Source organism: Podarcis muralis, chromosome 2, assembly GCF_964188315.1.
Source record: "Podarcis muralis chromosome 2, rPodMur119.hap1.1, whole genome shotgun sequence".
NCBI classification, from domain to species: Eukaryota; Metazoa; Chordata; class Lepidosauria; order Squamata; family Lacertidae; genus Podarcis; species Podarcis muralis.
Genome location: NC_135656.1, coordinates 109,824,739 through 109,849,374, shown reverse-complemented (window position 1 = coordinate 109,849,374; position 24,636 = coordinate 109,824,739). Strand labels below are relative to the sequence as shown.

Below are 24,636 nucleotides of genomic sequence, written 5' to 3'. Positions count from 1 at the left end.
GTGCTGTCAAATTCTACAGTTGATCCTCAACTTTCATTTCAAACCAATCTTTCAGTAGCCAATATATCTACTTTGAATTCCCTTGTTATCTCTGGATTTCACCTAGAGGTATTTTGCTGAAAACAGAATCTTCTTGGTATTCAATATCTTTTAAATTTTTGTGTTCCTGGCAAATAACAAAATTCCACATAATTACCATATTTTTCACCCTTTAGGACGCACCGTCCCATAAGGCGCACCTAGTTTTTTGGGGGGGAAATAAAGGGAAAAAAATTATTTCCCCCCCAGGCGTGGGGCTGGGGCAGCCCGAGCTTCCCCCGACCCCAGCCCCAAACAGGCAGCTCTCTGCAAGCCGTGGGAGCCCAGCGCTGGCTCCCGCTGCTTGCGGAGAGGTCCACGAAGCCTGGACGCGCTGATCTCAGCGCGCGCAGGCTTCGGCATGCAGGCAACTCTCCCCAAGCAGCGGGAGCGTTCCCGCTGCTTGCGGAGAGGTCCGCGAAGCCTGGACGCGCTGATCTCAGCGCACGCAGGCTTCGGCATGCAGGCAACTCTCCGCAAGCAGCGGGAGCGTTCCCGCTGCTTGCGGAGAGGTCCACGAAGCCTGGAGAGCGAGAGGGGTCGGTGCACACCAACCCCTCTCGCTCTCCAGGCTTCAGCGAAAGCCTGCATTCGCCCCATAGGACGCACACACATTTCCCCTTCATTTTTGGAGGGGGAAAAGTGCGTCCTATAGGGCGAAAAATACGATATTATCTGGCCTTTGTTCTGGGCTCTTTCTTTGGTTTTATTTGCAGATGGTATCCTTCTGCTTATTTCGAAGACTCAATCTAGTATTCCTAATTTGATGAAAGCAATTGATGATTTGGGTAAAATTTCAGAATTTTACCAGGAGGTATTTTGCTGAAAATAGAGAAATGCCTTCCACAATCTTCTCGGTATTTGGTATCTTTAAAAATTGTGCACTCCTGGTAAATAACAAAACCCCACATAATTATTATCTGTATCAAGCTAAAATATTACAGTAAAAGAGAGTCTTTCTGGCAAATCCATCTAAGTTCAATACTGCAGGCTTCAGCGACGAGTTCAGACTTTATCTTGCCACAATAGTTCCCTTTGGCATACTTTGGTTCTGGAAATCTGTGGAAGGAAAGGGTAGAATTGAAGGTCAGGACTGAAGACTGTTACAACTATTCCCCCCTTCCCACATTCTTAATAGAAATCAGGGGTGTTCCCAAAATGTGTAATTGGCTGGCTGTGTGCATTTGAATCCTTCAAACATGCATGAATAGTATCAAATTGGATAGCATGAAGAAAGTCATCATTATTATTTATTAAATTTATATACCGCCCTATACCCGCAGGTCTCAGGGCAGTCCACAGGATACAAAGGTCATGCATGCTTGATAATGGGACCCGGCCATCTTACCCTTTTCCTGCCCCAAGACCAAATATTTTCCTTTGAGGCATGGGAAGGAGGGTTGCAGCAGTGGTGGAGAATCCTGGGCATACTTTACATCCTGGGAACTAAAAATAACCAGCCCAGTTTGCCACCTAGGGAGAGTTGGTGAATTGGTGTAATGGGGCAGATATAGGAGATTGAGAGCAGAGCTGGCTTCCTTGTTGGTATTTGGACCTCAGCACATTCCCAGCAACAATGGATGTGCAACACTCTGTATTAGTCGGTGACTCACCTCAACCACATTAAGACTTTCCAAAGCCCAACTGGTCAGTTGGTCACCCCAAATTAAATGAGATGGGGGGGCACCCGTCATTAACTGCTAATAACCTTCCAATTCTCCCTTCCTTCTCTCTCCTCTGATTTTCCTCTAGGACCGAAAATGAACTTCTGGCCAGTTCTTTTTGAATGTAGGTGTTATGTACTGAAGTTCTCACCCTGGGCCAGCAGGGGGATACTGTAGATAGTTATGCAAATAAGGGATTGAAAGTGACGTTCAGTGATTGGATAGTTTTAGAAAGTTGTTACAATTATGTGTACTGGAGCTCTGTATAAGCAAGCTGACTGAACCCTTCAGTTCAGTTCTGTTCTGGCCTCTGAATAAACAAGAGCTGTTTGAAGAAACGCTGTGTCGTCTGATATGTTCACCCACAACTTAACAGTATGTATGTGTTAAGAGTGACAAAAAGGTCTCCCTCTTTTACAGTGCATTTCCAACAGTTCTTATTTTTCATTTTGTACATTTGTTAGTTTGGTGGGTATTAAGTACCACCTATAAATGGAATTTGGCAGCGTCTCTTATACCAGTCCCTCTCTCTGCATGAGAATGCTGGCAACCTAATTGGAACCAGTGCAGAAACCTGTGCCTCAATTGCACACCCCAATAATCTGAGCTCTAAAAATTGCACGATGTTTTGCTTAGGTTAAAAACAATAAGAAGAACTCACAGACTCTGATCAAGCTGGGAGCCTGTAATCCACATCCATTTGTTCTCTGCTAATGATAGTGAGAGTCCGATCCAGAATTTTGCATTTTTTGTAATGTTTTTTATGAAGTCCTGTGTCAGAGAAAATGTATTTTTGAAAAAGATATTTGCTGATTTTCAAACTGATGACATCAAAATAAAGATTAATATAAACTCCACCATCAACCACATCCTTCTGAAAAGACTTTCTAAATAAAAAGAGGAGTTGGGCTACAGTTACATGAATTTGCTTGCAACTTACTGCTTTGGTTCTCACTAGTCAATCTCCCCAAAGCCCTATCTAGACACTGATGAACTGGCCATGGGTGGGAATGGGATGAAGCACTAAACAAGGCCCTGCACTCCACAAGCTTCTCAAGTCACAAAGCATGATACCATTGTTGAGTTACTAAATTAGAATTAAAAGCAATTGGACTCAGCTTCCTTCATGGATTGCATGAAATATATCATTGATCCTGACCATTTCCTGTTTGTCTTGGATGACCAGCAGATGAGAATCCCTTGTTGAACAGTCATGTTGGCTCTCATTCCAGGTTTTAGTATCTTCCGATTGCCAGTAGCATTTGTCCCTGTGGAGCTGCCATTGTACAGGGCACACTTTGCAAGTGGAATTAACTGTGGAAGGGAAGATAGACACATAATTTAATGATTGTGACTGGCTCACCATTTCCAATGTAGAAAAACATTATGTACTCTGCAACTGCAGAAACCAGTGGCTTTAGGCTTACTGACGCCAATAGTACTTCAGTAGCCACAACCTCAATTGCGTGGCAAGTCCCCTCCCCCAAGAGAAATAAAGACACGGGACACATTATTTAAGGTTAATGGGCATTAAAAGGCCACAACTTTATTGATTACAGAATTGGAAGGTATTGGCCTTAGGCATTGGCTCCTATCGACTACCCGGCATGGAGACCGGGAAGGGTTAACCACAAGCCGTGGGGGGTCCCGTTGAAGTACGCCAACTAGGATCCCCACGGGTGTCACCGCTCGGGGGCGTGCCGGAGGCCCTTACCTCCCTAGGTTTCGGACGAGGCAACGCCCCCCGGAGTCCTCTACCGGACTACCCATTTCCATTGGGGGAAGGTGATGGCGCTCCCTTCCCCCCTCATTTGCATAACAATAACCCCTGCCAATGCCTAACCGCCAAACGAGCAAAGCTCGCCGCCAATACCTTCAAGCCTGTAACCAATCCCTAATCCCTGCTATAATGTCCCTCAACCAAATATCATTTCCCGCATCTGACAGATGCACGCCATCCCGTCTGTAGAGGGCCTCGTTGCTGTACTGGATGCCTGGGTGCCTAATGACGCACCCGTCCAGAGCCACCACTCTACGTTCCACAGCCCGTTGCAAGACCTTTCTTGCCTTATTGATTCCAACCGGGCTCACACAATCCCTCCACGTCCTCCTCTCGAGCAACGAGGACCACATGATTGTAATGTTTGGGTAAGTCGCCAACAGATCGGCAAAATCGCCAAAAATGTTCCATCTCAAGTCAATGGCTTTGCGATACGCTGTCGTTTTCTCCCAATTGGACAACCAGGGCATCAGGTGGGCCCAACTATAGTATTCCCTCCAAAGTGGTGGGCTATTTCACTCATCTTTTTGCTTTATTTATTGACTGAAAAGGTGATTGATCAGATGGGGTGGGTGGGTAGCAAAATAATGCTTGTAGCAGAGGGAAAGGGGCAGCTAGTCACAGAAACCGAGTTAAACGTCTAAAGCCAATTGAACTACAGTCGTACCTCGGAAGTCAAACAGAATCCGTTTGGAAGTCCGTTTGACTTCCGAAACATTCAGCTTCCAAAGCCTGGCTTCTGATTGGCTGCGAAAGCCCCATCGGACGTTCAGCTTCTGAAAGAACATTCAAAAACTGGAACACTCACTTCCGGGTTTTGATCATTCGGGAGCTGAGGTACGACTGTATATATTTGGACCAAACCACATGTTTCAATACATCCATTGGTAACATTATTCTGACTCTTGCTTCCTTACTGCAAAACTTATTTGTGACGGGGGAACTTGCGGGGTGAAAGTGAATTTTGTGCCCATTAGGATTCCACAGTGACCTATATTTGTAAAATAATAATAATAATAAAATAGGCCTGGTATTCCCTGGAGAGGGGAAAACAGGTACAATATATAAATTTTTACCTGAGGGTTTGCTCTGGTATTGGTTACAGAGGCTGCGTCTTAGGAAAGCCTGAAACTTGTCTAAACAGAGATTGCATCTGCCAGCATGTACTCTGGTTTCTCCTTTCTCAGTTTTCAACTGCAAAGCTACTCCTCACCAAACAAACAAACAAACAAACAAACAAACACATTTATTTAAATAAATAAGCATCATGTTAACATACATAATCAAAATATGGAGGCCAAGGGATGGAAAAAGAAGATGGATACAATTAGATTCGGAAAACAAGCTGCAAAAGAGACCTGCCACAGTTCCTCCCACAAAAGTATGAATCCATCTTGGCCTTCTTCAGAAAATCACATAGTAAGGGGAATGATGGCAGCATCTTTATGAATATAAAAGTAGTTATGTTATCTGCTTGGTTGCTAAAGAAAATAGACAAAAATAACTCTCCACAGTGTTGGAGAAATAGTGGGAATGATGGAACACTTATACATATCTCTGGGAATGCCCACAGATTAAAAACTTTTGGTTAAAAGTATTTCAGGATAGGGAACAAATTACATTTCAATCAATTGCTTTAGATCCCAAATGGCACCACAATCGTACCTTGGATGCCGAATACCTTGGTACTTGGATGTTTTGGCTCCCAAACACTGCAAACCCAGAAGTGTGTTCTAGTTAGTAAACGTTCTTTGGAACCCAAATGTCTGACGGGGCATCTGCAGCTTCTGATTGGCTGCAGAATCTTCCTGCAGCCAATCAAAAGCTGCGCTTTGGTTTCTGAACGTTTTGAAGTCAAATGGACTTCTGGAACGGATTCTGTTTGACTTCCAAGGTACAACTGTACTTTCAGTATTTGTGGATGAAGCACACACAATTTAAAAACAAGAATACCACATATATAGAATCAATTCAAATCCAAGACAGATACAGACTGGAACATTAGAAGATTATATATTAACAGGTAGTCTTATTTTTAACGTGTGATAATATGCTCTAATTTTCCCCATTTAAAATTCCTCGAGGGATTTTATCCCACTGCTCGGTAACTTGCTGGATGATTCTGCTGAATCTCGGAGACTCTGGGGTTGATAGTCAGGAGTCTCATCTTCTGCTGCTGTTCTGAGAGCTGCCATACTGGGCCAGACCAAATGTTCATAACCTGCTGAATGGGCTGGAGCTGATGGAAGATGTTAGACAATCATTCTGTATGTGCTTTTATTGTACGGTAAACCACTTCAAGTGGAATTAACTGTGGAAGGGATGCGGGTGGTGCTGTGGGTTAAACCACAGAGCCTAGGACTTGCCGATCAGAAGGTTGGCGGTTCGAATCCCTGCAATGGGGTGAGCTCCTGTTGCTCGGTCCCTGCTCCTGCCAACCTAGCAGTTTGAAAGCACGTCAAAGTGCAAGTAGATAAATAGGTACCGCTCAGGTGGAAAGGTAAACGGTGTTTCCGTGCACTGCTCTGGTTCGCCAGAAGCAGCTTAGTCATGCTGTACACAGGCTCCCTCGGCCAGTAAAGTGAGATGAGCGCTGCAACCTCATAATCGGCCACAACTGGACCTAATGGTCAGGGGTCCCTTTACCTTTACCTTTAAACCACTTCAGGATGCCACATGGAAAGCAATTCATAAATGAAATAATAAATAATACTTACCCAAGACTGTCACAGCCACCCCCAGGATGATGATCACAAAGCCTCCTGTCCACAGGGTGATCTGGTACCAACAGGGAAGCCCAGAAGCATCTGTGAGGAGAGGGGAAACTTGAATGATGCGAGTCAGCAGTGCCTAGACTAGAGTCTCCTGCAACTCATTGCAGGGAAATAATGCTGGGTGATTTGTTTTTGTTTTGTTTTTTGACACAAAAAAATCCCTTCAGGAGACAACAGGCAAATGGTATTTGTTTAGTAATGACCGCTCCCCACATCAAATGGGGGGTGCATTTTGCGTGGTCTCTTGCAGCCCCCGGATCCCAGTGTGGCTCCCAGTAGTATGGGCTGGCTTCACCCTCCCCAGGCTCGATACCTGGAGATCTCCGCTACCTCAACCAATCGCCCAATCCCGCCTGGGGAGGCGCTGCCAGGGGATTGGCCAGGTAGGGGGAGGGACCACCCTGCCCACACAACAGAATCTTACCTGCAAAGCATCAGTTGGCTCCAGAGCTTCTCCCACCCTGCCCTCCCTCAATTAAGCCTTCTTTTGCAGGTTAACCTCTTCTCCACAGGTACGTGGGCACTGCTACATCATGATCGCTGTTGAAGGGCCAGAAAAGAATTTTCCTGCATTGGCAGGTTTTGCCTTTCCCTGAGCAAAACATCACAACTTTGGTGGTTTCAGGCCTTCGGCAGAATCCTTTAGTCTATCTTCCTAAATGGGGTGTGTGTGACGCGGTGACCCCCCCTTGCGGCTGTGATCCCAGGGTCCCCGTTAAAGGGGTCTTGAGGGGAGGCATTGGCTATACGCCGAGAGGTTGTCATTTCTCTCCCCTGCGATGGCGGCAAAACAGGGGGCGGGCTCTCTGCTTGAACATATGTTCTCCAGAGCCAGCCCAATCCCCACACATTCTGGATAACTCTGATGTCTCCCAGATCCCTGGCTGGGGACTGGGAAGGATAAACGCCCAATACCTGAGACAAGGTCTCCCTACCTCTGAAACTTAATAAAGTTGTGGCCAATTTTAATCCCATAGCATTTTGTCTCAAGTCATTATTCCGCTTGGGGGTCGCCTGGGGTTGGGGGGGGACACTACCTGTCCACACAAATTGCCAAAATGCATTGTATTAGCCTTGAAAAGAGCTGTTTAGGGTTTTATACGTAAGTAAGAAGACCTTAAAAATTCAGCTTGATGTCTAATGGGCAGCCAGGGCAAATCCCTTACTACAGGCATGAGACGTACCTGGTAAAACAGACATGGTCCAAATGGAAGTTACTCTGCCCATTCAATTAATCTGCCCCACTTCCCAGTGGGGAGGAGTTGCAGTGGACCACGTGGCCACCCACGAAGCCCCGCATCCCCCGGAGGTTCCCAGCCATGTCATTCACCTGCTAGCCAATCTGGTGGCTGGGGGGGCGTAGCTGGGCCCCATTTAAACTGAGGTGTGAGCCACAGAGCTTCCTCTTGGCTCACTTCCTCGATCTCCCACCCTTCCTCCCTATTTTCAGGTTTCAAATCTGGCCTTGCTATGGACCTCAGTTGGTCGCCGTTGAGGGGCCTGGTAGGATTTTTTCCACTTGGCAAATTGGCATGGGCCGTTTGGTTTTCGCCTACCTCACAGCAATCGTCACAACTTTGTAAGATTTGGCGCTTAGGCATTGGTTGATCTTATGATGGGGGAGGGGAGGTGTGGCCATCACCTGCCCCTCCAAGTTTAAGGGTATTCCGTTAAAGGAATCCAGGGGTGTGGCTCTTGTCTGAAGTCCGGGGCTGGGCTAGGGCCATGCCATGACCCCGTTGGGAACCCAGGGGGAGCTTGAGTTGGTTTGCATTGACAGGGCACCCCCTACCGGTGGTTGACCCTTACCAGACTCCCTGCATAATGGGCAGGAGTCAGATATAGCTGGGTCAATTCCATTGCCTAAGCCAATACCGCTCACATTCTGTAACCAAAAAAGTTGTGGCCTAAATTTGCCCAATAACCTTAACCTAATATCTGTGTCCTTGTGTCTTATTCATCAATGAGGGGGTGGTCTTGGGGTCTTGACACGCAATTTAGTTGCCTACCAATATTGCTCATTAACCTGACAAAAAGAAATGGAGCGCCAGATGCTAAAACATGAGGCATTCTCTTTAAGCAGGAAGTGGACCAGAGGTGGAAAGAAGTTCTGTAGCAAAACCTTTGGCCATTGCATTTGAAAACATGTCCTGGGTTTTAGTGAAACAAAAGAGTTACCATCCTTTGTTGGGCAGGCCCAGTGGGGAACAGGTGTTAGCAGAGAAGAGGACAGGCAGGCGCTGTAGTTTTCACCATGAGTCGCCTCCGTGGCTCAGTAGGTGCATAGGAAAAGGATGTGGGTGGAGCAGGTGGTCAGGCAACATGCTCACACCTTTAAACTGTGCCTTGGCCAGGACATTGGGGGCAGCATCTACAGAAGTGTTTTTTCTTCGCTAGGCTGGGGGAAGGAGTGTGAAATGTTGCAGAAGAAGCAGCAAGCAAAGACCCATCTATGCGCACGCTTCATGCTACATGCATGCTTTGAATTTGAATAAAAGCATATAAAATAATAAAAAGCACATCTTATAATAAATAAAATAAAGTAAAATAAAAGCACATCTTATTTTCCAAGCTAACTAGCATACCTAATCTTATTTGCATTGTCCTCAATTCTGCATCTTTTTAAATTTTCATTTATATACGTTACAATAGTTCAACAATAATTCTAACATATCAAACCTCGGCTACCTTCCCCCCTTTTCTGCGGTTCCTTACATTTATTTTCATCATTTCCTGCATACTCCAAATTATCTTCACTTATTCTTTTATGCTCATATATATCTCATTTTTAAAAAAAACAACAACAACTGCAGGGATTTACAATAATCTTGCCCATGTCTTAATGTCTGTTTACAATTTATTTGTAAATATTTACTGAACCATTTCCATTGCTTTCTAAAAATCTTTAAGATAATATATTTGTTTTAAAAAATCCCAGAAGCTTTTCTTTTGGGAGTTATAGGATTAGAACTAGCTAAAAAGTATAGAAATTTATTTATGTATGCAACTACAGCTGCAAGAAGGTTATTTGCCGTCAAATGAAATGAAGTCCAGAAGAGAGAAAACTGGTTACAGAAATTAATGGACTATGCAGAAATGGCAAAACTCACCGGCATAATAAGAAATCAAGACAACAAACTTGTTATAAAAGAACAAATGACATCCTTGGTCTTGTTTCTGCTTTTTTTGTGGGGTTTTTTGTGGGGCGTACAAAATAACAAATACCGTATAGAAGGAAATTGTGCTGAGAATCATAGAGGTATTACTGGGTACATTAATGTACTTGTTGATGATCAGAAATAACTCCAGGTTTCTTTACAAGGAATAAATTGAATACTGGAACATTTCTGCTCTCTTCATGTTTAAAAACATGCAGGCAAATCTTGATTTCATTTTTATGTGAACTTCAAATGAAAATTCCCTCCCCCTTTACCTATTCAGAGACCCTTCACACTTGTGTAGCAGTGATCATTTAAAAAGTCAGCTTTAACTTTGAGAATTGCTTCCAACCATTTATTTATTTTTAATGAAAATTCATCTGCATTTACTTCAGATTTCTCCCACATTTTTATATGCAGTTTTCATGTATACACATTTTTGCTAGCGATTTCCTCTGAAATTTTGTATATTATTTAGATGATTATATTATTTAAATTTAAATTTTGTATATTATTTATAGACACCAGTATATGCATATTTGTGCATATTTTGTGGCTGAAGAACTGCATTGCAAAATTCAAACACAAGTGCGAATTTTGAAAGACAGTTTTGTTTTGTTTCGAATAGTGCAATTTGGGTAGTTTCTCATGAAAATGCAAACAAAACTGAAATTCTTCCCCATCCCTACGTGCCATGCACCCTTCTGTAATTCCGTCTCATTAGTCAAACAAAAGTACTGCTTATAACGGTACAAATGAACTTTCTACGATCAGGATAAATGAAAATCATGAAAATCATGTCCGTCTGTCAACCGATATATTACAGTGGAATCAGACAAAAATTGGAAGATACGAAGGGGTCTGAACGGAGTACCTTGTTTCTGAGCCCCAGCGGCAGTTCCTGATGCAGCCCTCCTAGACTGGAAGTTCAAAGCAGTATAACCATCTTCGCCCTCCATTGGCAAGCAAAGGCTGCAGAGAAGCCTCTCAGGGCTGCAGGGCTGTCGAAGGAGCACTGAAGGTTTGCTGCTATAGCCTGAGTTGATGGCCAAAGATCTCTTTCCGGAGCAGCTCTTCTCTTCAACCACAATACATACAACACATTCGCAGCCTTATTAGGTGGTTAGGGCAGGGGGTGGAGGGCAGGGTTGTTGTTCTTGTTTGAAAAACTTTTTGTGAGTTGTTCAGTTTGTATTGTTCAGCTTTTAGAATGGACTTTGGCTTTTGGAAAGACGCTTAAGCCATCTCCAGTTATGGGTTATAGCTAAACCATATAGGGATGTGACTGAGGCTTCCATGAATGCGGCTGGATAGCTCAGTTGGTTAGAGCGTGGTGCTCATAATGCCAGGGTTCCAGGTTCAATCCCCGTATGCGACAGCTGCATATTCCTGCATTGAAGGGGGTTGGACTAGATGGTCCTTGGGGTACCTTCCAGCTCTACAATTCTATGATTCTGTGAGTGGGAGGAGGAAAAGTTAAAGGTAAAGGACTCCATGACAGTTAAGTCCAGTCAAAGGCAACTATGGAGCTGTGGCACTCAATTTGCTTCAGAACGAGGGAGCGGTGTTTGTCCACAGACAGCTTTCTGGGTTATGTGGCCAGCAGAACTAAACCTCCTCTCATGCAACGGGACACTGTGATGGAAATCAGAGTGTGCAGAAATGCTGTTTTCCATCACGCCACAATGGCACCTATTTATGTACTTGCACTGGCGTGCTTTCAAATTGCTGGGACAGAGCTATGGGAGCTCACTCCGTCGTGGGGATTCAAACCGCCAACCTTCTGATTGGCAAGCCCAAGAGGCTCAGTGGTTCAGACCACAGCACCACATGCTACAGCTGCCTATGCAGGGGCTCTCTTGAAATGTAGGTGTTGGTCAAGAAAGGAGTTTGCCACCGCAATGACTTTCCTTCTGTGGAATGGTGTATATATGCCACACTATTACTTTTTTATTTATTATTTTGAATTTTTTTTAAATTTTACAAATACAAAATTATAATAATCCGAATATATATCCATATGCAGAGACTTCCCCCCACCCCCTCCCTTGGGGTTCCATTTTGAACCTTTACAACTGCATATACTTCCAAACCCATCAGTCCATATTGTCCATGGTAATTGTTACAATACAAGTGGAATCAGAATCCTGCCAGTGTTTCCATCTGCTTACAGTGGTCTCCTAAATAACTTATAAAGTTCCCCCATTCTTTTATAAAGTTTTTGTCCTCTTGGTTCCTGAGTTTTCCAGTCTGCTTTGCCATTTTGGCATAGTCCAACAGCTTGGTTTGCGGTTCCTCTCTGGTAGGGACTTTTTCTTCTTTCCATCTCTGGGCCAATAAAATCTTTGCTGCTGTTGTTGCATACATAAAAAGTCTTTTTTGCTTCTTTGGTGGTCTTATAAGGTAATAAAAGCTTTCTGGGAGATGATATATAATGAAATGAAGAAAATGTTTAAAATAACCTTTAAAACAACAACAACAACAACAACCAGAAATGTTTTTATTAGGAACTGTTCGACAGTGGAATTCGACAGTAGGAACTGTTCGACAGTGGTGGAGTCTCCTTCTTTGGAGGTCTTTAAGCAGAGTCTTGACAACCATATGTCAGGAGTGCTCTGATGGTGTTTCCTGCTTGGCAGGGGGTTGGACTCAATGGCCCTTGTGGTCTCTTCCAACTCTATGATTCTATGATTCTATGTAGGTACCGACAAGTCCACCACATACGATAAATGGTACCTTCTTTTTCTTTATATTTCCAGCAGATATTTGAACTTGTCCTATACATTTTTGCGCCGCACTATTTTCCCAATAGTGATGTATGGAAGTGAGAGCTGGACCATAAAGAAGGCTGATCGCCAAATAATTGATGCTTTTGAATTATGGTGCTGGAGGAGACTCTTGAGAGTCCCATGGACTGCAAGAAGATCAAACCTATCCATTCTGAAGGAAATCAGCCCTGAGTGCTCACTGGAAGGACAGATCCTGAAGCTGAGGCTCCAATACTTTGGCCACCTCATGAGAAGAGAAGACTCCCTGGAAAAGACCCTGATGTTGGGGAAGATGGAGGGCACAAGGAGAAGGGGACGACAGAGGACAAGATGGTTGGATAGTGTTCTCGAAGCTACCAGCCTGAGTTTGACCAAACTGCAGGAGGCAGTGGAAGACAGGAGTGCCTGGCGTGCTCTGGTCCAGGGGGTCACGAAGAGTCAGACACGACTAAACAACAAATTAGTATTATTACCCAGTCATGCTGGATATGAGCTGGTGGAAGACAAATCCCCCAAGGATCAGTATAGAATAACAGAATCATAGAATTGTGGAATTGGAAGGGATCCTGAGGGTCATCTAGTCCAACCCCCCTGCATTGCAGGAATCTCAACTAAAGCATCCCTGAAAGACGGCCATCCTACCTCTGCTTGAAAACCAAGGAAGGAGGGTCCACCACCTTCCAAGGGACACCGTTCTGCTGATGAACAGCTCTTACTGTCAGAAAGTTCTTTTCTGATGCTTAGTGTTGGAGCCTGTGCTTTTTAACTTGTTCATACATGATCTAGAATTGGGGGGTGAGCAGTGGTTGAGATAGCCAGGCTTGCTTACTCAAGATTGCTGTTGTTGTTGGGGGATGTTGCTGGCATCTGCCTGTCTCATAGGGTAGTGAGAAGGAAAAGGGGGTTGCTGGGCACTCAAGAAAGAGAATTCTAAACTGGGTGAATGAAACAGGCAGTAAAATGGCAAATGCAATTGTATGTGAGCAAGAGTATAAGCAATGCATGTGGGGACAATATATATATCCCTTTTTCACATATACATGAATGGGGTCTGGTGGTGACTCACCAGGAATGAGACCCTGGGCATGCATTTCCATGCAAATGTGGACCCACTGTGCAACGGCTGTGGGGGATCATTAGGACAGGAATTGAAAATAAAATTGCCCATATCATAACTCCTTTATTTGGTGTGGCCACACTTGGAATACTGCCCAGTTCTGCTTGCCCCATCTCACAAAGGATATTGTGGAGATGGAAACGTTCAGAGACAGGAACAAAAAATGATCAAGGGGCTGAAGCCAAGTTCCTTTTCTGAGGAGAAGTTATGATGTTTGGAGCTTTTTTAGTTTGGGAAACAAAGTTAAGGGGAAAACATGAGAGAGGTGACTAAGATAATGAACTATGTGAAAACACTGCCCACAGAAAGGTGTCCCCCCCCCCCCCCGCTCACTCATAAGGCTAGAAATTGGAGCAACCCAATGCAGACGAATGTTTGGAGATTCAGGGAAGAAAAAAGGAAATACTTCTTCAAGCAGTGCGTAGGGAAGCTGTGGCACTCACTCCCAGAGGATGCAGGGAAGACCGCCAACTGGGATGGCTTTAAAAGAGGATTAGACAAATTCATGGAGGAGACAGCTACCAATGGCTGCTGCCCGTGATGGGTTTAGTCTCGTTCTGCTGCCAGAGGCAGTATGCCTCTAAATGCCATTTGCTGAGAATCAGAAGTGGGGAGAGTGCCTGCTTACTGGCTGCAAATAGGCCTGCACTGTGAGAATCGGATGCATGGAGCACAAGACAAGGGTTCTTCCAGGTGAGAATCTTGTCCCTTCAATATATTGTTGTTGTTGTTGTTGTTTAGTCGTTTAGTCGTGTCTGTCTCTTTGCGACCCCCGGACCAAAGCACGCCAGGCACTCCTGTCTTCCACTGCCTCCCGCAGTTTGGTCAAACTCATGCTGGTAGCTTCGAGAACACTGTCCAACCATCTCGTCCTCTGTCGTCCCCTTCTCCTTGTGCCCTCCATTTTTCCCAACATCAGGGTCTTTTCCAGGGAGTCTTCTCTTCTCATGAGGTGGCCAAAGTATTGGAGCCTCAGCTTCAGGATCTGTCCTTCCAGTGAGCACTCAGGGCTGATTTCCTTAAGAATGGAGAGGTTTGATCTTCTTGTAGTCCAGGGGGGAGGAATGGGGGGGGCCAGGAGGAGGGGAGGGGGGAATTCCCATTGCACAAGCGGGAGTCATTGAACTGACACCTACTACAGTGGTACCTTGGGTTACATACGCTTCAGGTTACAGACTCCACGAACCCAGAAATATTACCTCGGGTTAAGAACTTTGCTTCAGGATGAGAACAGAAATTGGGCGGTGGCAGTAATTAAATATTATCCCTCCTCACTCATGCTAGTGAGCAAGCAGCAGAGCACATGGAAGCAAGTTGATGGATTCGTTAGAATAATTTAAATTAAGTGATCCAGTCTGGCTTGTCCAGTCTGAAATGTTCCTGGTAAGTTTCCCCTCCTAAAATAATAATAACAGAACAGTCTTCTTTAAGAAGAAGAGTAAAGTTCACTAAGATTCAGTTCATAGCAGTAAATCTGAAGGCAGGCTTTATCTTGTTGTTACAGTTACATTTAGTGAGCAAAGAAGTCTGAGCTAGGCCTCTGACTTTCTACCTTGTGGCTTCCATCCTCTGTAAGGATGAGCCATGTAAGAGCCAGAAGAGGAGTCCCAAAGGAGACAATGGGAAAGGGGGAGATGGCTGTGTGGCTAGACCTTTTGTATGGTCTGCTAGGGTCACGCCCATCTACCTGGTCACACACACGGGGAGGAAGCTCCAGAGCAGGTATGACAGGAAGTCCTCCCTGTCTGGAGCAACGTTCCCCGGTGTGTCCACTCTAGGCAACAGGAAACGTTGCATTTGACTGCTTCAGTGAGGATACATCCCAAAGCTATTTGGTTGAATCTGACCCATTAGCCACAGCTGACTTACCAGCCAAAGCTGATTAAAAGGCGCTCCTTGCCACAGAGGCCACCTGCACCTCAAGTGACAACAGTGGTTCAAGATGTAGTATCTCCAAGCTACATACCACTGGTCTATTCCCTGGATCTGAGAACCACTCACCCACAAAGCTATGTGCTAAGACCTATTCCCCAGCTCCCTGTCCACCACACAGCAAGGTCTTTGCCTGGGGTCCACATCCTGTTTATGCAGTGCTTTTTTCTGGGGGGGGGGGGTACGCAGGGGTACACATACCCCTAAACATTTTGTGAATGTAAGTTTGGCCTCATTGAGGGGCAGTGTTTCAATACAAGTAGGAAAATGAGAGTATCCCTAAACATTTTTTAAGAAAAAAGCACTGTGTTTATGTAATTAAATCATATTTTATAGAAATTCATCCAGAAAGATGGGAAACTAGTATGGATTGGACTTATCGTGTCATCGCCAAAGAAGAAATGGATCTGGATCAACAGCTCTTTGTTAAAGGAGAAATTGTGAGTACTGAAACACCCGGGTAGGGGAAATTGTGGAAATCAATAGTTTTGCATGATGAACTTGCAAGAAGAGCTATGAAAAGGAAAACTGTAGAGGTTACCATGTCTATACACTTCTTAAAGGTATTGCAGCTCTGCTCATCTTTACTACACAAAGCATACACCTGAAAGACTAAGAGCCCAGTCCAAAATTGCCTCCTGATACATCAGCCCTGTTGAATTCAGTGGGGTTACCTTGTTCAACACTTCATTCCTTTTCATTTTCTTATATTCCTGTTCTATCCTGTTCCATCTTTCTTCCATCATGGAAGATACCATTCCTCCATCACATGGGGTTCCCAGGCAGTCATTCGTCCAGGTATTGACCAGACCTTGACCTGCTTAGCTTCAGCAAGACCTTCAGGGCATACTGAGGAATTTCAATTTACACATACACTGACAGCGGTTTCATCCCTTCTCTCCACAGATTTCCAGCAATTCAACCTGAGGAAGGCAGCTGTGGCGCCTTTGAAGACAATAAAATCTATTCCGAGCTATGCATCACATTGCTTCACTGGATTTGTCAGAAGGGATCTGTACTTCTTTGAGTATCTTCATGTGTCCCCATTCGTAATTAGCTACACACTCTCCTTTAGACATCTTGTTCTCTGTCCTAAAAAAACTACTCAAGGACCTTCATGGTGGCTGCTCCCAGACTTTGGAACTCTCTCCCTAGAGAAGCCAGACTGGTTCCCCCCTTGTTGTCCTCCCGCTGGCAGGTGAAGACTTTCTTGTTCTAACAGGCTCTGGAGAACTGACTGCTTCTAACGAAAAGACTGGTGCCATGCTGTTTTCACTGTGATCATTTGTATTGTTTCAATAGATTAAATATATGTATATGTGTAATTTTAATTTTATCAGTGTGTGTTTGTTTATTTTAAATTGTTGTTTTTCTTATTTGTTTTTGGCTGTTCTTCTTTTTCTCTGTAAGCCGTCTTGAGTCCCTGTCAGGGGAAAAGGCAGGGTATGTATTTATAAATAAATAAATAAATAAATAAATAAATAAATAAATAATAATAATAATAATAATAATAATAATACAGTCGTACCAGTGTGGTGTAGTGGTTAAGAGCAGTGGACTTGTAATCTGGTGAGCTGGGTTCACTTCCCCGCTCCTCCACATGCAGCTGCTGGGTGACCTTGGGCCAGTCACACTTCTCTGAAGCCTCTCAGCCTCACTCACCTCACAGAGTGTTTGTTGGGGGGGGGAGGGAAAGGAGATTGTTAGCCGCTTTGAGACTCCTTAGGGTAGTGACAAAGCAGGGTATCAAATCCAAACTCTTCTTCTTCTTTTTCTTCTACCTCTGCTTACGTATCCCTCTGGATATGTAAACTTTGGTTTGCGCACATGCACAGAAGCACTCAATCGCGACACGCGCATGCACAGAAGTGGTGCCTCTGCCTATGGACTTTTGGGGTTGTGGAAGGACCCCCAGAATGAGTTAGGTTCGTATCCGTAGGGTGCACTGTAGTATAATAACATAAAATAGCCTTCACATGATAATGACAGCATCACCATACAGGAGACGAGTAATGTTTCCTCTTCTTGTTCATCTCTCTTTGTGGTCTCAGCATCTTATGGATGTGAATGCCCATTACAGTGGCAAAGTGATGAGAAAAACTGGGCTTGGTGGATATTACATTCATCAAGAGTTCTTAGATAGGAGTACTGTGTCTTTTGGAACAGAGTCACCTGTTATAGTGACATTTTGTACACTGAGGAATAAGATAACCACCCTAAACACCGATACCCAAATTAGGCTATGCTGCTATGCCATCCTGGTTGAAAAGGACCAGTGCTTTTTTTCTAGAAAAATAGGTGCTGGTTCTCACCATGAAGTTGTTACAGTAAGTGTCACACTTTTAAACCAAAATAAAAAGAGGTGCCGGTACTGTGTGCCCTTGAGTAACCCATTAAAAAAGCACTGAAAATGATTGTTATGCTTCAGGTAGGAAACTGACAGGCACTTTCCTACATTCTTTTCTAAATGCTCATACATTGTTTTAAACCCCCTCCAAGTGTCACCCCCCTGCTCATTCTGCTCAAACCTCTGCCATTGTTTAAAATTGCCACTTTCCCCACTCAATTTCCCCACATCCCAGCAGTACCTGAACCTCTTGTTTAAAACCGCTGGTGTTGTGCAACCCACCTTCTCTTTTGCTCCCCTCTCCCACCCATATCCAGGATCATGGCAAAGCTTTACAAATCCTGCAATGCATGATGACGGCCTTACATTTTTATGTCTATAGGAAGAGAGATGTGTGCAGCAGCAGCAGCAGTAGAAAGAATGTTGTCATCCTGCAATTCGTATGGCCACCAGCAGGTGGCCATGCAAACTGCAGCATGGCAACAGAACAGTAGACAGCTGGCTGAGGCAGACAGACAGATAGAGCAAGCACTCTTATTAAATAAAATAAAATAAAATAAAAATAAAATAAAATTTAAAATAAAATAAAATAATGTTCATCCAAGACTACCACCAGAATGACAGTCACAAAGTCTGCTACTCAGGGGGTACTCTCATGTCATCAAATGACCTTGGAAGCATATGTGAAAGAGTGAAAGATACTGTATTGGCCTGAATATAAGCCACACCCAAATATAAGCCACACCTTTAAAATTCAAGGGGGGGGGGGAGAAAAGAAAAACAATACCCGAATATAAGCCACTCCCTTAAAATTCTGCAGGCACTCACACCCATTTCGTGTTACCGTATCTTTGTTTCACCAGCGATATCATGAAAGTCTATTTTTGTAAGTTCACAAATTTAAGCCACGCTTTAACTTATCACGGTCAGAATTGGGGGGGGGGGTGAGGCTTATATTCAAGCCATTACGGTAATTTGTGAACTTGAATGGCATGAGTTAGGGATGGAGGAGAAATGTGATTCAGTTCACACTGAAAAGTGAACCTGTCAAATTTGCACAACAGGAGAACCAAAAGACAGCTATTCTTCAAATTTCGTACTGCTCTGAATTTTGCGTAAGCGGCAGGCCTTGTCAAAACTAATCAGGTTTCACTTGTTGATTTATTGTTCAGACCAGGCAATGGAGGGAAAGACATTCTTTTAGGTAACTTGGTAACTCTTTGGAGCTTTATATGAAAGTACAGTGGTACCTCTGGTTACGTACTTAATTCGTTCCGGAGGTCTGTTCATAACCTGAAACTCTTCTTAACCTGAGGTACCACTTTAGCTAATGGGACCTCCTGCTGCCGCTACACCACCAGAGCACAATTTCTGAAAGTTCTTAACCTGAGGTACTATTTCTGGGTTAGAGGAGTCTGTAACCTGAAGCGTATGTAACCTGAAGCGTATGTAACCCAAGGTACCACTGTAACCTTAAATGTCTATCGCGGTGGCTAATAGGCAGCCAGATCCCTTAGCATAGGTGTGGTTTGGGCTTTGTAAATTAGATAACATCACCTATCTCTCTTTCGTTATAGTAAGTGCCCTCATAAATTATCCAAACCTGGATTTGACTGTAAATTTGCAATATAGATGACAAATAAATGAATATAGTGGCACATAAGGCTGCAGAGCTTAGACAAATTAAAAAACAAGGTGCAAGATTGGTTACATTATGCTCAAATTCAAGAGGTCTTTAAAATGGACAAAAAAATAGGTTTCCAGGTGGAAAAATCGAAGTTAGAGACAGAACTACTTGAACCAAAGACCAAGGTTCTTTCAAGAATGTATAACTTGCTGCTTAAATGGAATACTCAGGATGAGACAGTTAAATCAGCCATGATAAAGTGGGCGCAGGATATTGGGTATAATATCATGTTCGAGGACTGGGAAAGGTTATGGACCACCGGTATGAAATTCACGGCATGTAATGCCTTGAAAGAAAATATTATGAAAATGATATATAGGTGGTACATGACCCCAGTCAAGCTTGCAAAGATATATCACCTGTCTGATAATAAATGTTGGAAATGTAAGGAGGCTGAAGGGACATTCTTTCACCTCTGGTGGACCTGCCCAAAAGTGAAGGCCTTCTGGGAAATGATTTATAATGAGCTAAAAAAGGTATTTAAGTATACCTTTCCCAAGAAACCAGAGGCCTTCCTCCTGGGCATTGTCGGCCAGAAAGTGTTAAAGAAGGATAGAACTTTTTTTATGTATGCAACAACAGCAGCAAGAATACTTATCGCAAAGCACTGGAAGACACAAGATTTGCCCACACTGGAAGAATGGCATACGCAATTGATGGACTATATGGAACTGGCCGAAATGACTGGCAGAATCCGAGATTTGGGAGAAGAGACAATGGAGGAGGATTGGAAAAAATTTAAGGATTATTTACAAAAACATTATAAATTATATGAATGTTAAGAATTTGCATGATTTGGAAAATCTAGCTCCAGCAATAAGATTTGGGATATTGGAAACTAAGATATAACTATGGAAGGACTAAAGTTTAAAATAACATTGTATTTTATTTCAGGGCAAAAGCAAATTGATATTAAGTATTTTGAACTCAAAAGATAACCATTTGAAAGTATTAATAACACATGAAACAAGGAATTAATTTGCTGATACTTTTATTGTAAAGAAAGCAGGGTGAGGGAGACGTGGGGAAGTCCGGTTGGTTATGAAAAAATGTATTGGAAAGACGGATTTCTTTATTCTTTTTTTCTTCTTTTCTCTTTTTCTGTTATTTCGTTTTATATCTGTACCTGGATAAAAAAAAGCAATAAAAATATTTTTTTAAAAAAAATATAGTGGCACATAAGACACCCACTAAACCATTAAATACTGGGAGGAAGATGTAGAAAACTAGTGGACTGGTTAAATAAATTTGGGCTGCAATTGTATGCCTAAGTGGGAGTAAGCACCACTGAACAAAGTAGTACTTACATCTGAGTAAATATCCAAAGGAGAAGTACAGTGGTACCCCGCAAGACGAACGCCTCGCAAGACGGAAAACCCGCTAGACGAAAGGGTTTTCCGTTTTGGAGGCGATTCGCAAAACGAATTTCCCTATGGGCTTGCTTCGCAAGACGACAGCCCATAGGGAAATCTCCGGGACAGCGGGGAAGCACAGCGCGTCTTCCCCACTGTCCTCGGACCTCCTCCCACCGCCCGGCTTCGGAACGAAGCTCCGATGCCGGGCAGGGGGGGAACGCCTCCTCCCGCCGTCCGGCATCGGAACGAAGCTCCGATGCCGGGCGGGGGGGGGGGGGGGGAATGCCTCCTCCTGCCGCCCGGCATCGGAACGAAGCTCCGATGCCGGGCGCGGGGGGGAACACCTCCTCCCGCCGCCCGGCATCGGAACGAAGCTCCGATGCCGGGCGGGGGGGCGCCTCCTCCCACCGCCCGGCATCGGAACGAAGTTCCGAAGCCGGGCGGGGGGGGGGAACGCCTCCTCCCGCCGCCCGGCATCGGAACAAAGCTCCGATGCCAGGCGGGGGGGACGGACGCCTCCTCCCGCCACCCAGCTTCGGATGGCTTTCCTGAAGACTTGGGGTGGGAGGAGGGTTTTCCTTCCCATCGCCAACATTCAGAATGCTGTTCTGAATGTTGGCGGTGGGGAGGAAAAACCCTCCTCCCACGCAAGCCCCGGGAACAGAGGGAAAGCGCTGCGCGCCTTCCCCTCTGTTCCCGTACCTGTCCTGAAGGCTTGCGGTGGGGAGAAAAGCCCTTCTCCGCACCGCCAGCCTGGCAAGCGGTTTCCCTAGGAACGCATTAATTGATTTTCAATGCATTCCTATGGGAAACCGTGCTTCGCAAGACGAAAAACTCGCAAGAAGAAAAAACTTGCGGAACCAATTAATTTCGTCTTGCGAGGCACCACTGTAAATGGAAGCAACTAACTGTTAGGAAGCTGCCTTATCTCAGTCCAGACTATTGCTCCAGCTGGCTCAATAGTGTCTGCTGCTTTCAAAATGTAGACAGAGATTTTTCCTTACCCTACCTGTAGATACTGCAGATTTATTTATTTATCTCCTACATTTATAGTTTGCCTTTCATTGAGGAGCTCAGGGTTTCCCCCTCTGTTTTAACCCTTACAACAACAATGTGAGGTAGGTTAGGCTGAGAGACGGAGTGGTTGGCTCTCAACCACTACACCACACTGGCTCTCCTAAGAGCCTAGCTTAGCTTCACTGTCACATCATGCCAACGTCAGCAGACCTACCAGCATGGGAGGACTATTGCATTTCTCTGTTAGCGTTGCAAGGAGTTGGCAACGAATGCTGGGGCTCCCTGCAGAAAGTGATGAGCTAGGTTTTTCTTTGCTCCTCCTTAGATCAAGTTCCAGCAATCACCTTTCACCTTCTGAGGGTTTGGGCTTTGCAAAACAAAGACTGGAGAGGATTAAGCAGTGCAATTTGAGAAATGAACATTTTGCAAGATGGTGGGTGTGCCAATAGGTTTCCTCATAGAGAGTGTTGACATTTAACGTAGTTCTTCATCTCTGAGTTCAGTGAGGGAAGAGAACCAGTGAGTGTGTTCATTGGGCTTGCTGAACTGGAGTCAGTTTGGCTCAGTCCAAAGGTAGTATAAATAGATGGTTGGTGTGCCAATAGGTTTCCTTATAGAGAGTGTTGACATTTAACGTAGTTCTTCATCTCTGAGTTCAGTGAGGGAAGAGAACCAGTGAGTGTGTTCATTGGGCTTGCTGAACTGGAGTCAGTTTGGCTCAGTCCAAAGGTAGTATAAATAGATGGTTGGTGTGCCAATAGGTTTCCTTATAGAGAGTGTTGACATTTAACGTAGTTATTCATCTCTGAGTTCAGTGAGGGAAGAGAACCAGTGAGTGTGTTCATTGGGCTTGCTGAACTGGAGTCAGTTTGGCTCAGTCCAAAGGTAGTATAAATAGCTCTTACTCCATTGAAATAAGAGGGAGAGGGAGCAACAAGTGGCCAACATTTGTGAGGAGGGAGGCCTGAGAATTTCAGTGGGAGAGGAAATTACCAGTCACTTATTTACATTATATGTTATGTAATCTCCGAGTATCCGAATAATATTTGTATTCAGTGTTATTCCTAATCTTATTTTACTATGTTGCTGATGGACATATACAAATCAGCACAGCCAACCGTGACTGCGATTTTGTGGGCAATTTTGTGGTCACTTATTCGTCCTACGCCCAGAACAGAAATAAATCCAGGAAATATAGCTGGTGTTTGCTGGTGTTGCTTTTAGACTGCAAGCTTGTTTACTCCTGCTCCTGAGGGTAGGACTCGAACCAGACGTAGGAGTGCAAATATCCAGAATGTGGGGTCAGGTGGAATTACTATGAGGAATTATAAAATATGCATCAAGCCATTGTGTCCTCTGTGAAAGCATGGCGTGGGCTGGGTTTAATTCATTGACAATAATTTCTGATCAAATCCCACAGCCCTCTGCATCTCTGGCCATTTTCTCTACTGTCCATTTCTCTCTGCTTGACAAGTCACATACATAGCTCAGTGCCAGTTGCTTCACCAAGCATGCATCCTGGGCTGTGAAAGATAGTGGGCAGTTTCTTTGATGTAGCTTTTCTGATATGTTAATCTTAGGTTGTTAATCTTAGGGCCAGGAAACAGATCTCACATGAAGGTGATAATTATTGCTGTCTTCCTGGCCATCCTTCTTATCAGGTATATTGCTTGTTTATGACCTCAGGGGTTGCCAAATGCACTCATTTGTAGTTCTGTTTTATTTACCCCAGAATATATGCATGCTTAATTAGTTTTCATAGTTTAACTTTGTCCCCAAGTGGGGTTTGTTGAACTGCTCAGAAGAAATCTGATTGGTTCTTACGAACACTCTGTAAAAAGTTCTTTTGTGAATAAAACGACCTGGGCCAGGGAGAGAGAAAGATTATACGCACCCTTCCCAGAGTTTTGCTGGTTCAAGCCTCTGTGTGTATTTTCATTATCAGAGTCTAATCCTTCCTTTGCTTTGAGAATGCCACACCAATGGCTTCAAGTGACAAGAAAGGCGATTCTGACTAAACATCAGGAAGAACTTTCTGATAATAAGAGCTGTTCAAAAGTAGAACGAACTCCCTTGGGAGGTTGTGGACTCTCCTTCCTTGGAGGTATTTAAGCAGAGCTTGGATGGCCATCTGCCATGGATGCTTTAGTTGAGATTCTTGCATTGCAGGGGGTTGGACTAGATGACCCTCGAGGTCCCTTCCAACTCTACAATTGTATGATTCTATGATATCCTCCCTTCCTCCCAAAAAGCAATTAAACGGGGACACACACACACACACACACACACACACACACACACACACACTTAAAGCCTTCTTTAAAAGCGTGTTAAAAGTAATTCCAGTGCGGACTGGGAAAGCTCTAGCTTTAAAGACTTGTTGAAAGAGGCAGGTCTTCAGTAGGAGCTGAAAAGACAACAGGGGAGGCACCTGTCAAATACTCAGAGAGGGAGGGGATATTCCAAAAAAAGGTAGCTGTCACAATACTAAAGACCCGATTCCTGCATTGTGCAGATTCCTAATAAGATGATATTAGCCGGAGGCCCTTGCCTACAGAGCACAGCGATCAATTGGTTATATAAGGGGAGAGACGATCTTTCAGGTATCCTGATCCCAAGCTGTGCAGGTCTTCATACACCAAACTTCTTAGCCGGCCAGCGAATTGTCAGCTTTCTGTGTATTCCTTTCACAATACTGCAGACCTCCCACTAGATGGCAGCTGTTGGTACTTTTTCTGTTGCTACTTTTTCCTGGCGGATTCTGAACAGGGAACTCTCACCTAAACCGTTGGTGAGGCGTTGGGACAGAGTCCAACCAGGTAAGGGAGCAAATGGAAACTTTTATTATAACCTCACAATTCTCCCTGGATAGGACCTAGCACTGAGTCTTCCATGTGTTTTGCTGTTATTGTTAAAATTCAAAAGGAAGCCCAAATACTAGAAATTAATGCACTTCCTG

At 44.3% G+C, this 24,636-nt stretch overlaps 2 protein-coding genes and 1 long non-coding RNA gene across 3 annotated transcripts in view; 1 reads left to right on the top strand and 2 right to left on the bottom strand.

Moving 5' to 3' along the window:
* LOC144324883 (C-type lectin domain family 2 member A-like) overlaps nucleotides 1-24,636 on the top strand; it is a 110,782-nt gene that overhangs the window by 42,471 nt on the left and 43,675 nt on the right. The gene's annotated exons all lie outside the window — the stretch shown is intronic.
* LOC114590954 (killer cell lectin-like receptor subfamily B member 1) lies at nucleotides 708-5,717 on the bottom strand. The gene is made up of 5 exons (XM_077923542.1): nucleotides 5,621-5,717; nucleotides 4,611-4,658; nucleotides 2,902-3,056; nucleotides 2,404-2,513; nucleotides 708-1,137 (listed from the first exon to the last, which is right to left on the bottom strand). Exons 1-5 carry the CDS (start codon nucleotides 5,715-5,717, stop codon nucleotides 1,017-1,019), a joined length of 531 nt encoding a protein of 176 aa, XP_077779668.1. The 3' UTR covers nucleotides 708-1,016.
* LOC144327049 (uncharacterized) overlaps nucleotides 20,280-24,636 on the bottom strand; it is a 34,088-nt gene continuing 29,731 nt past the window's right edge. The window contains exon 3 of the long non-coding RNA XR_013392029.1: nucleotides 20,280-20,431. This is a non-coding gene — a long non-coding RNA (uncharacterized LOC144327049). The remainder of the gene's footprint in view (nucleotides 20,432-24,636) is intronic.

Coding starts and splice junctions, on each gene's coding strand:
- LOC114590954 (XM_077923542.1), bottom strand. CDS start 5,717: ATGGCAGCTCTCAGAACAGCAGCAGAAGATGAGACTCCTGACTATCAA. Junction 2,514..2,901: donor TCCAAGACAAACAGGAAATG/GTCAGGATCAAT, acceptor TCTCTGACACAG/GACTTCATAAAAAACATTAC. Junction 1,138..2,403: donor TCCCAGCTTGATCAGAGTCT/GTGAGTTCTTCT, acceptor TTCCTTCCACAG/ATTTCCAGAACCAAAGTATG.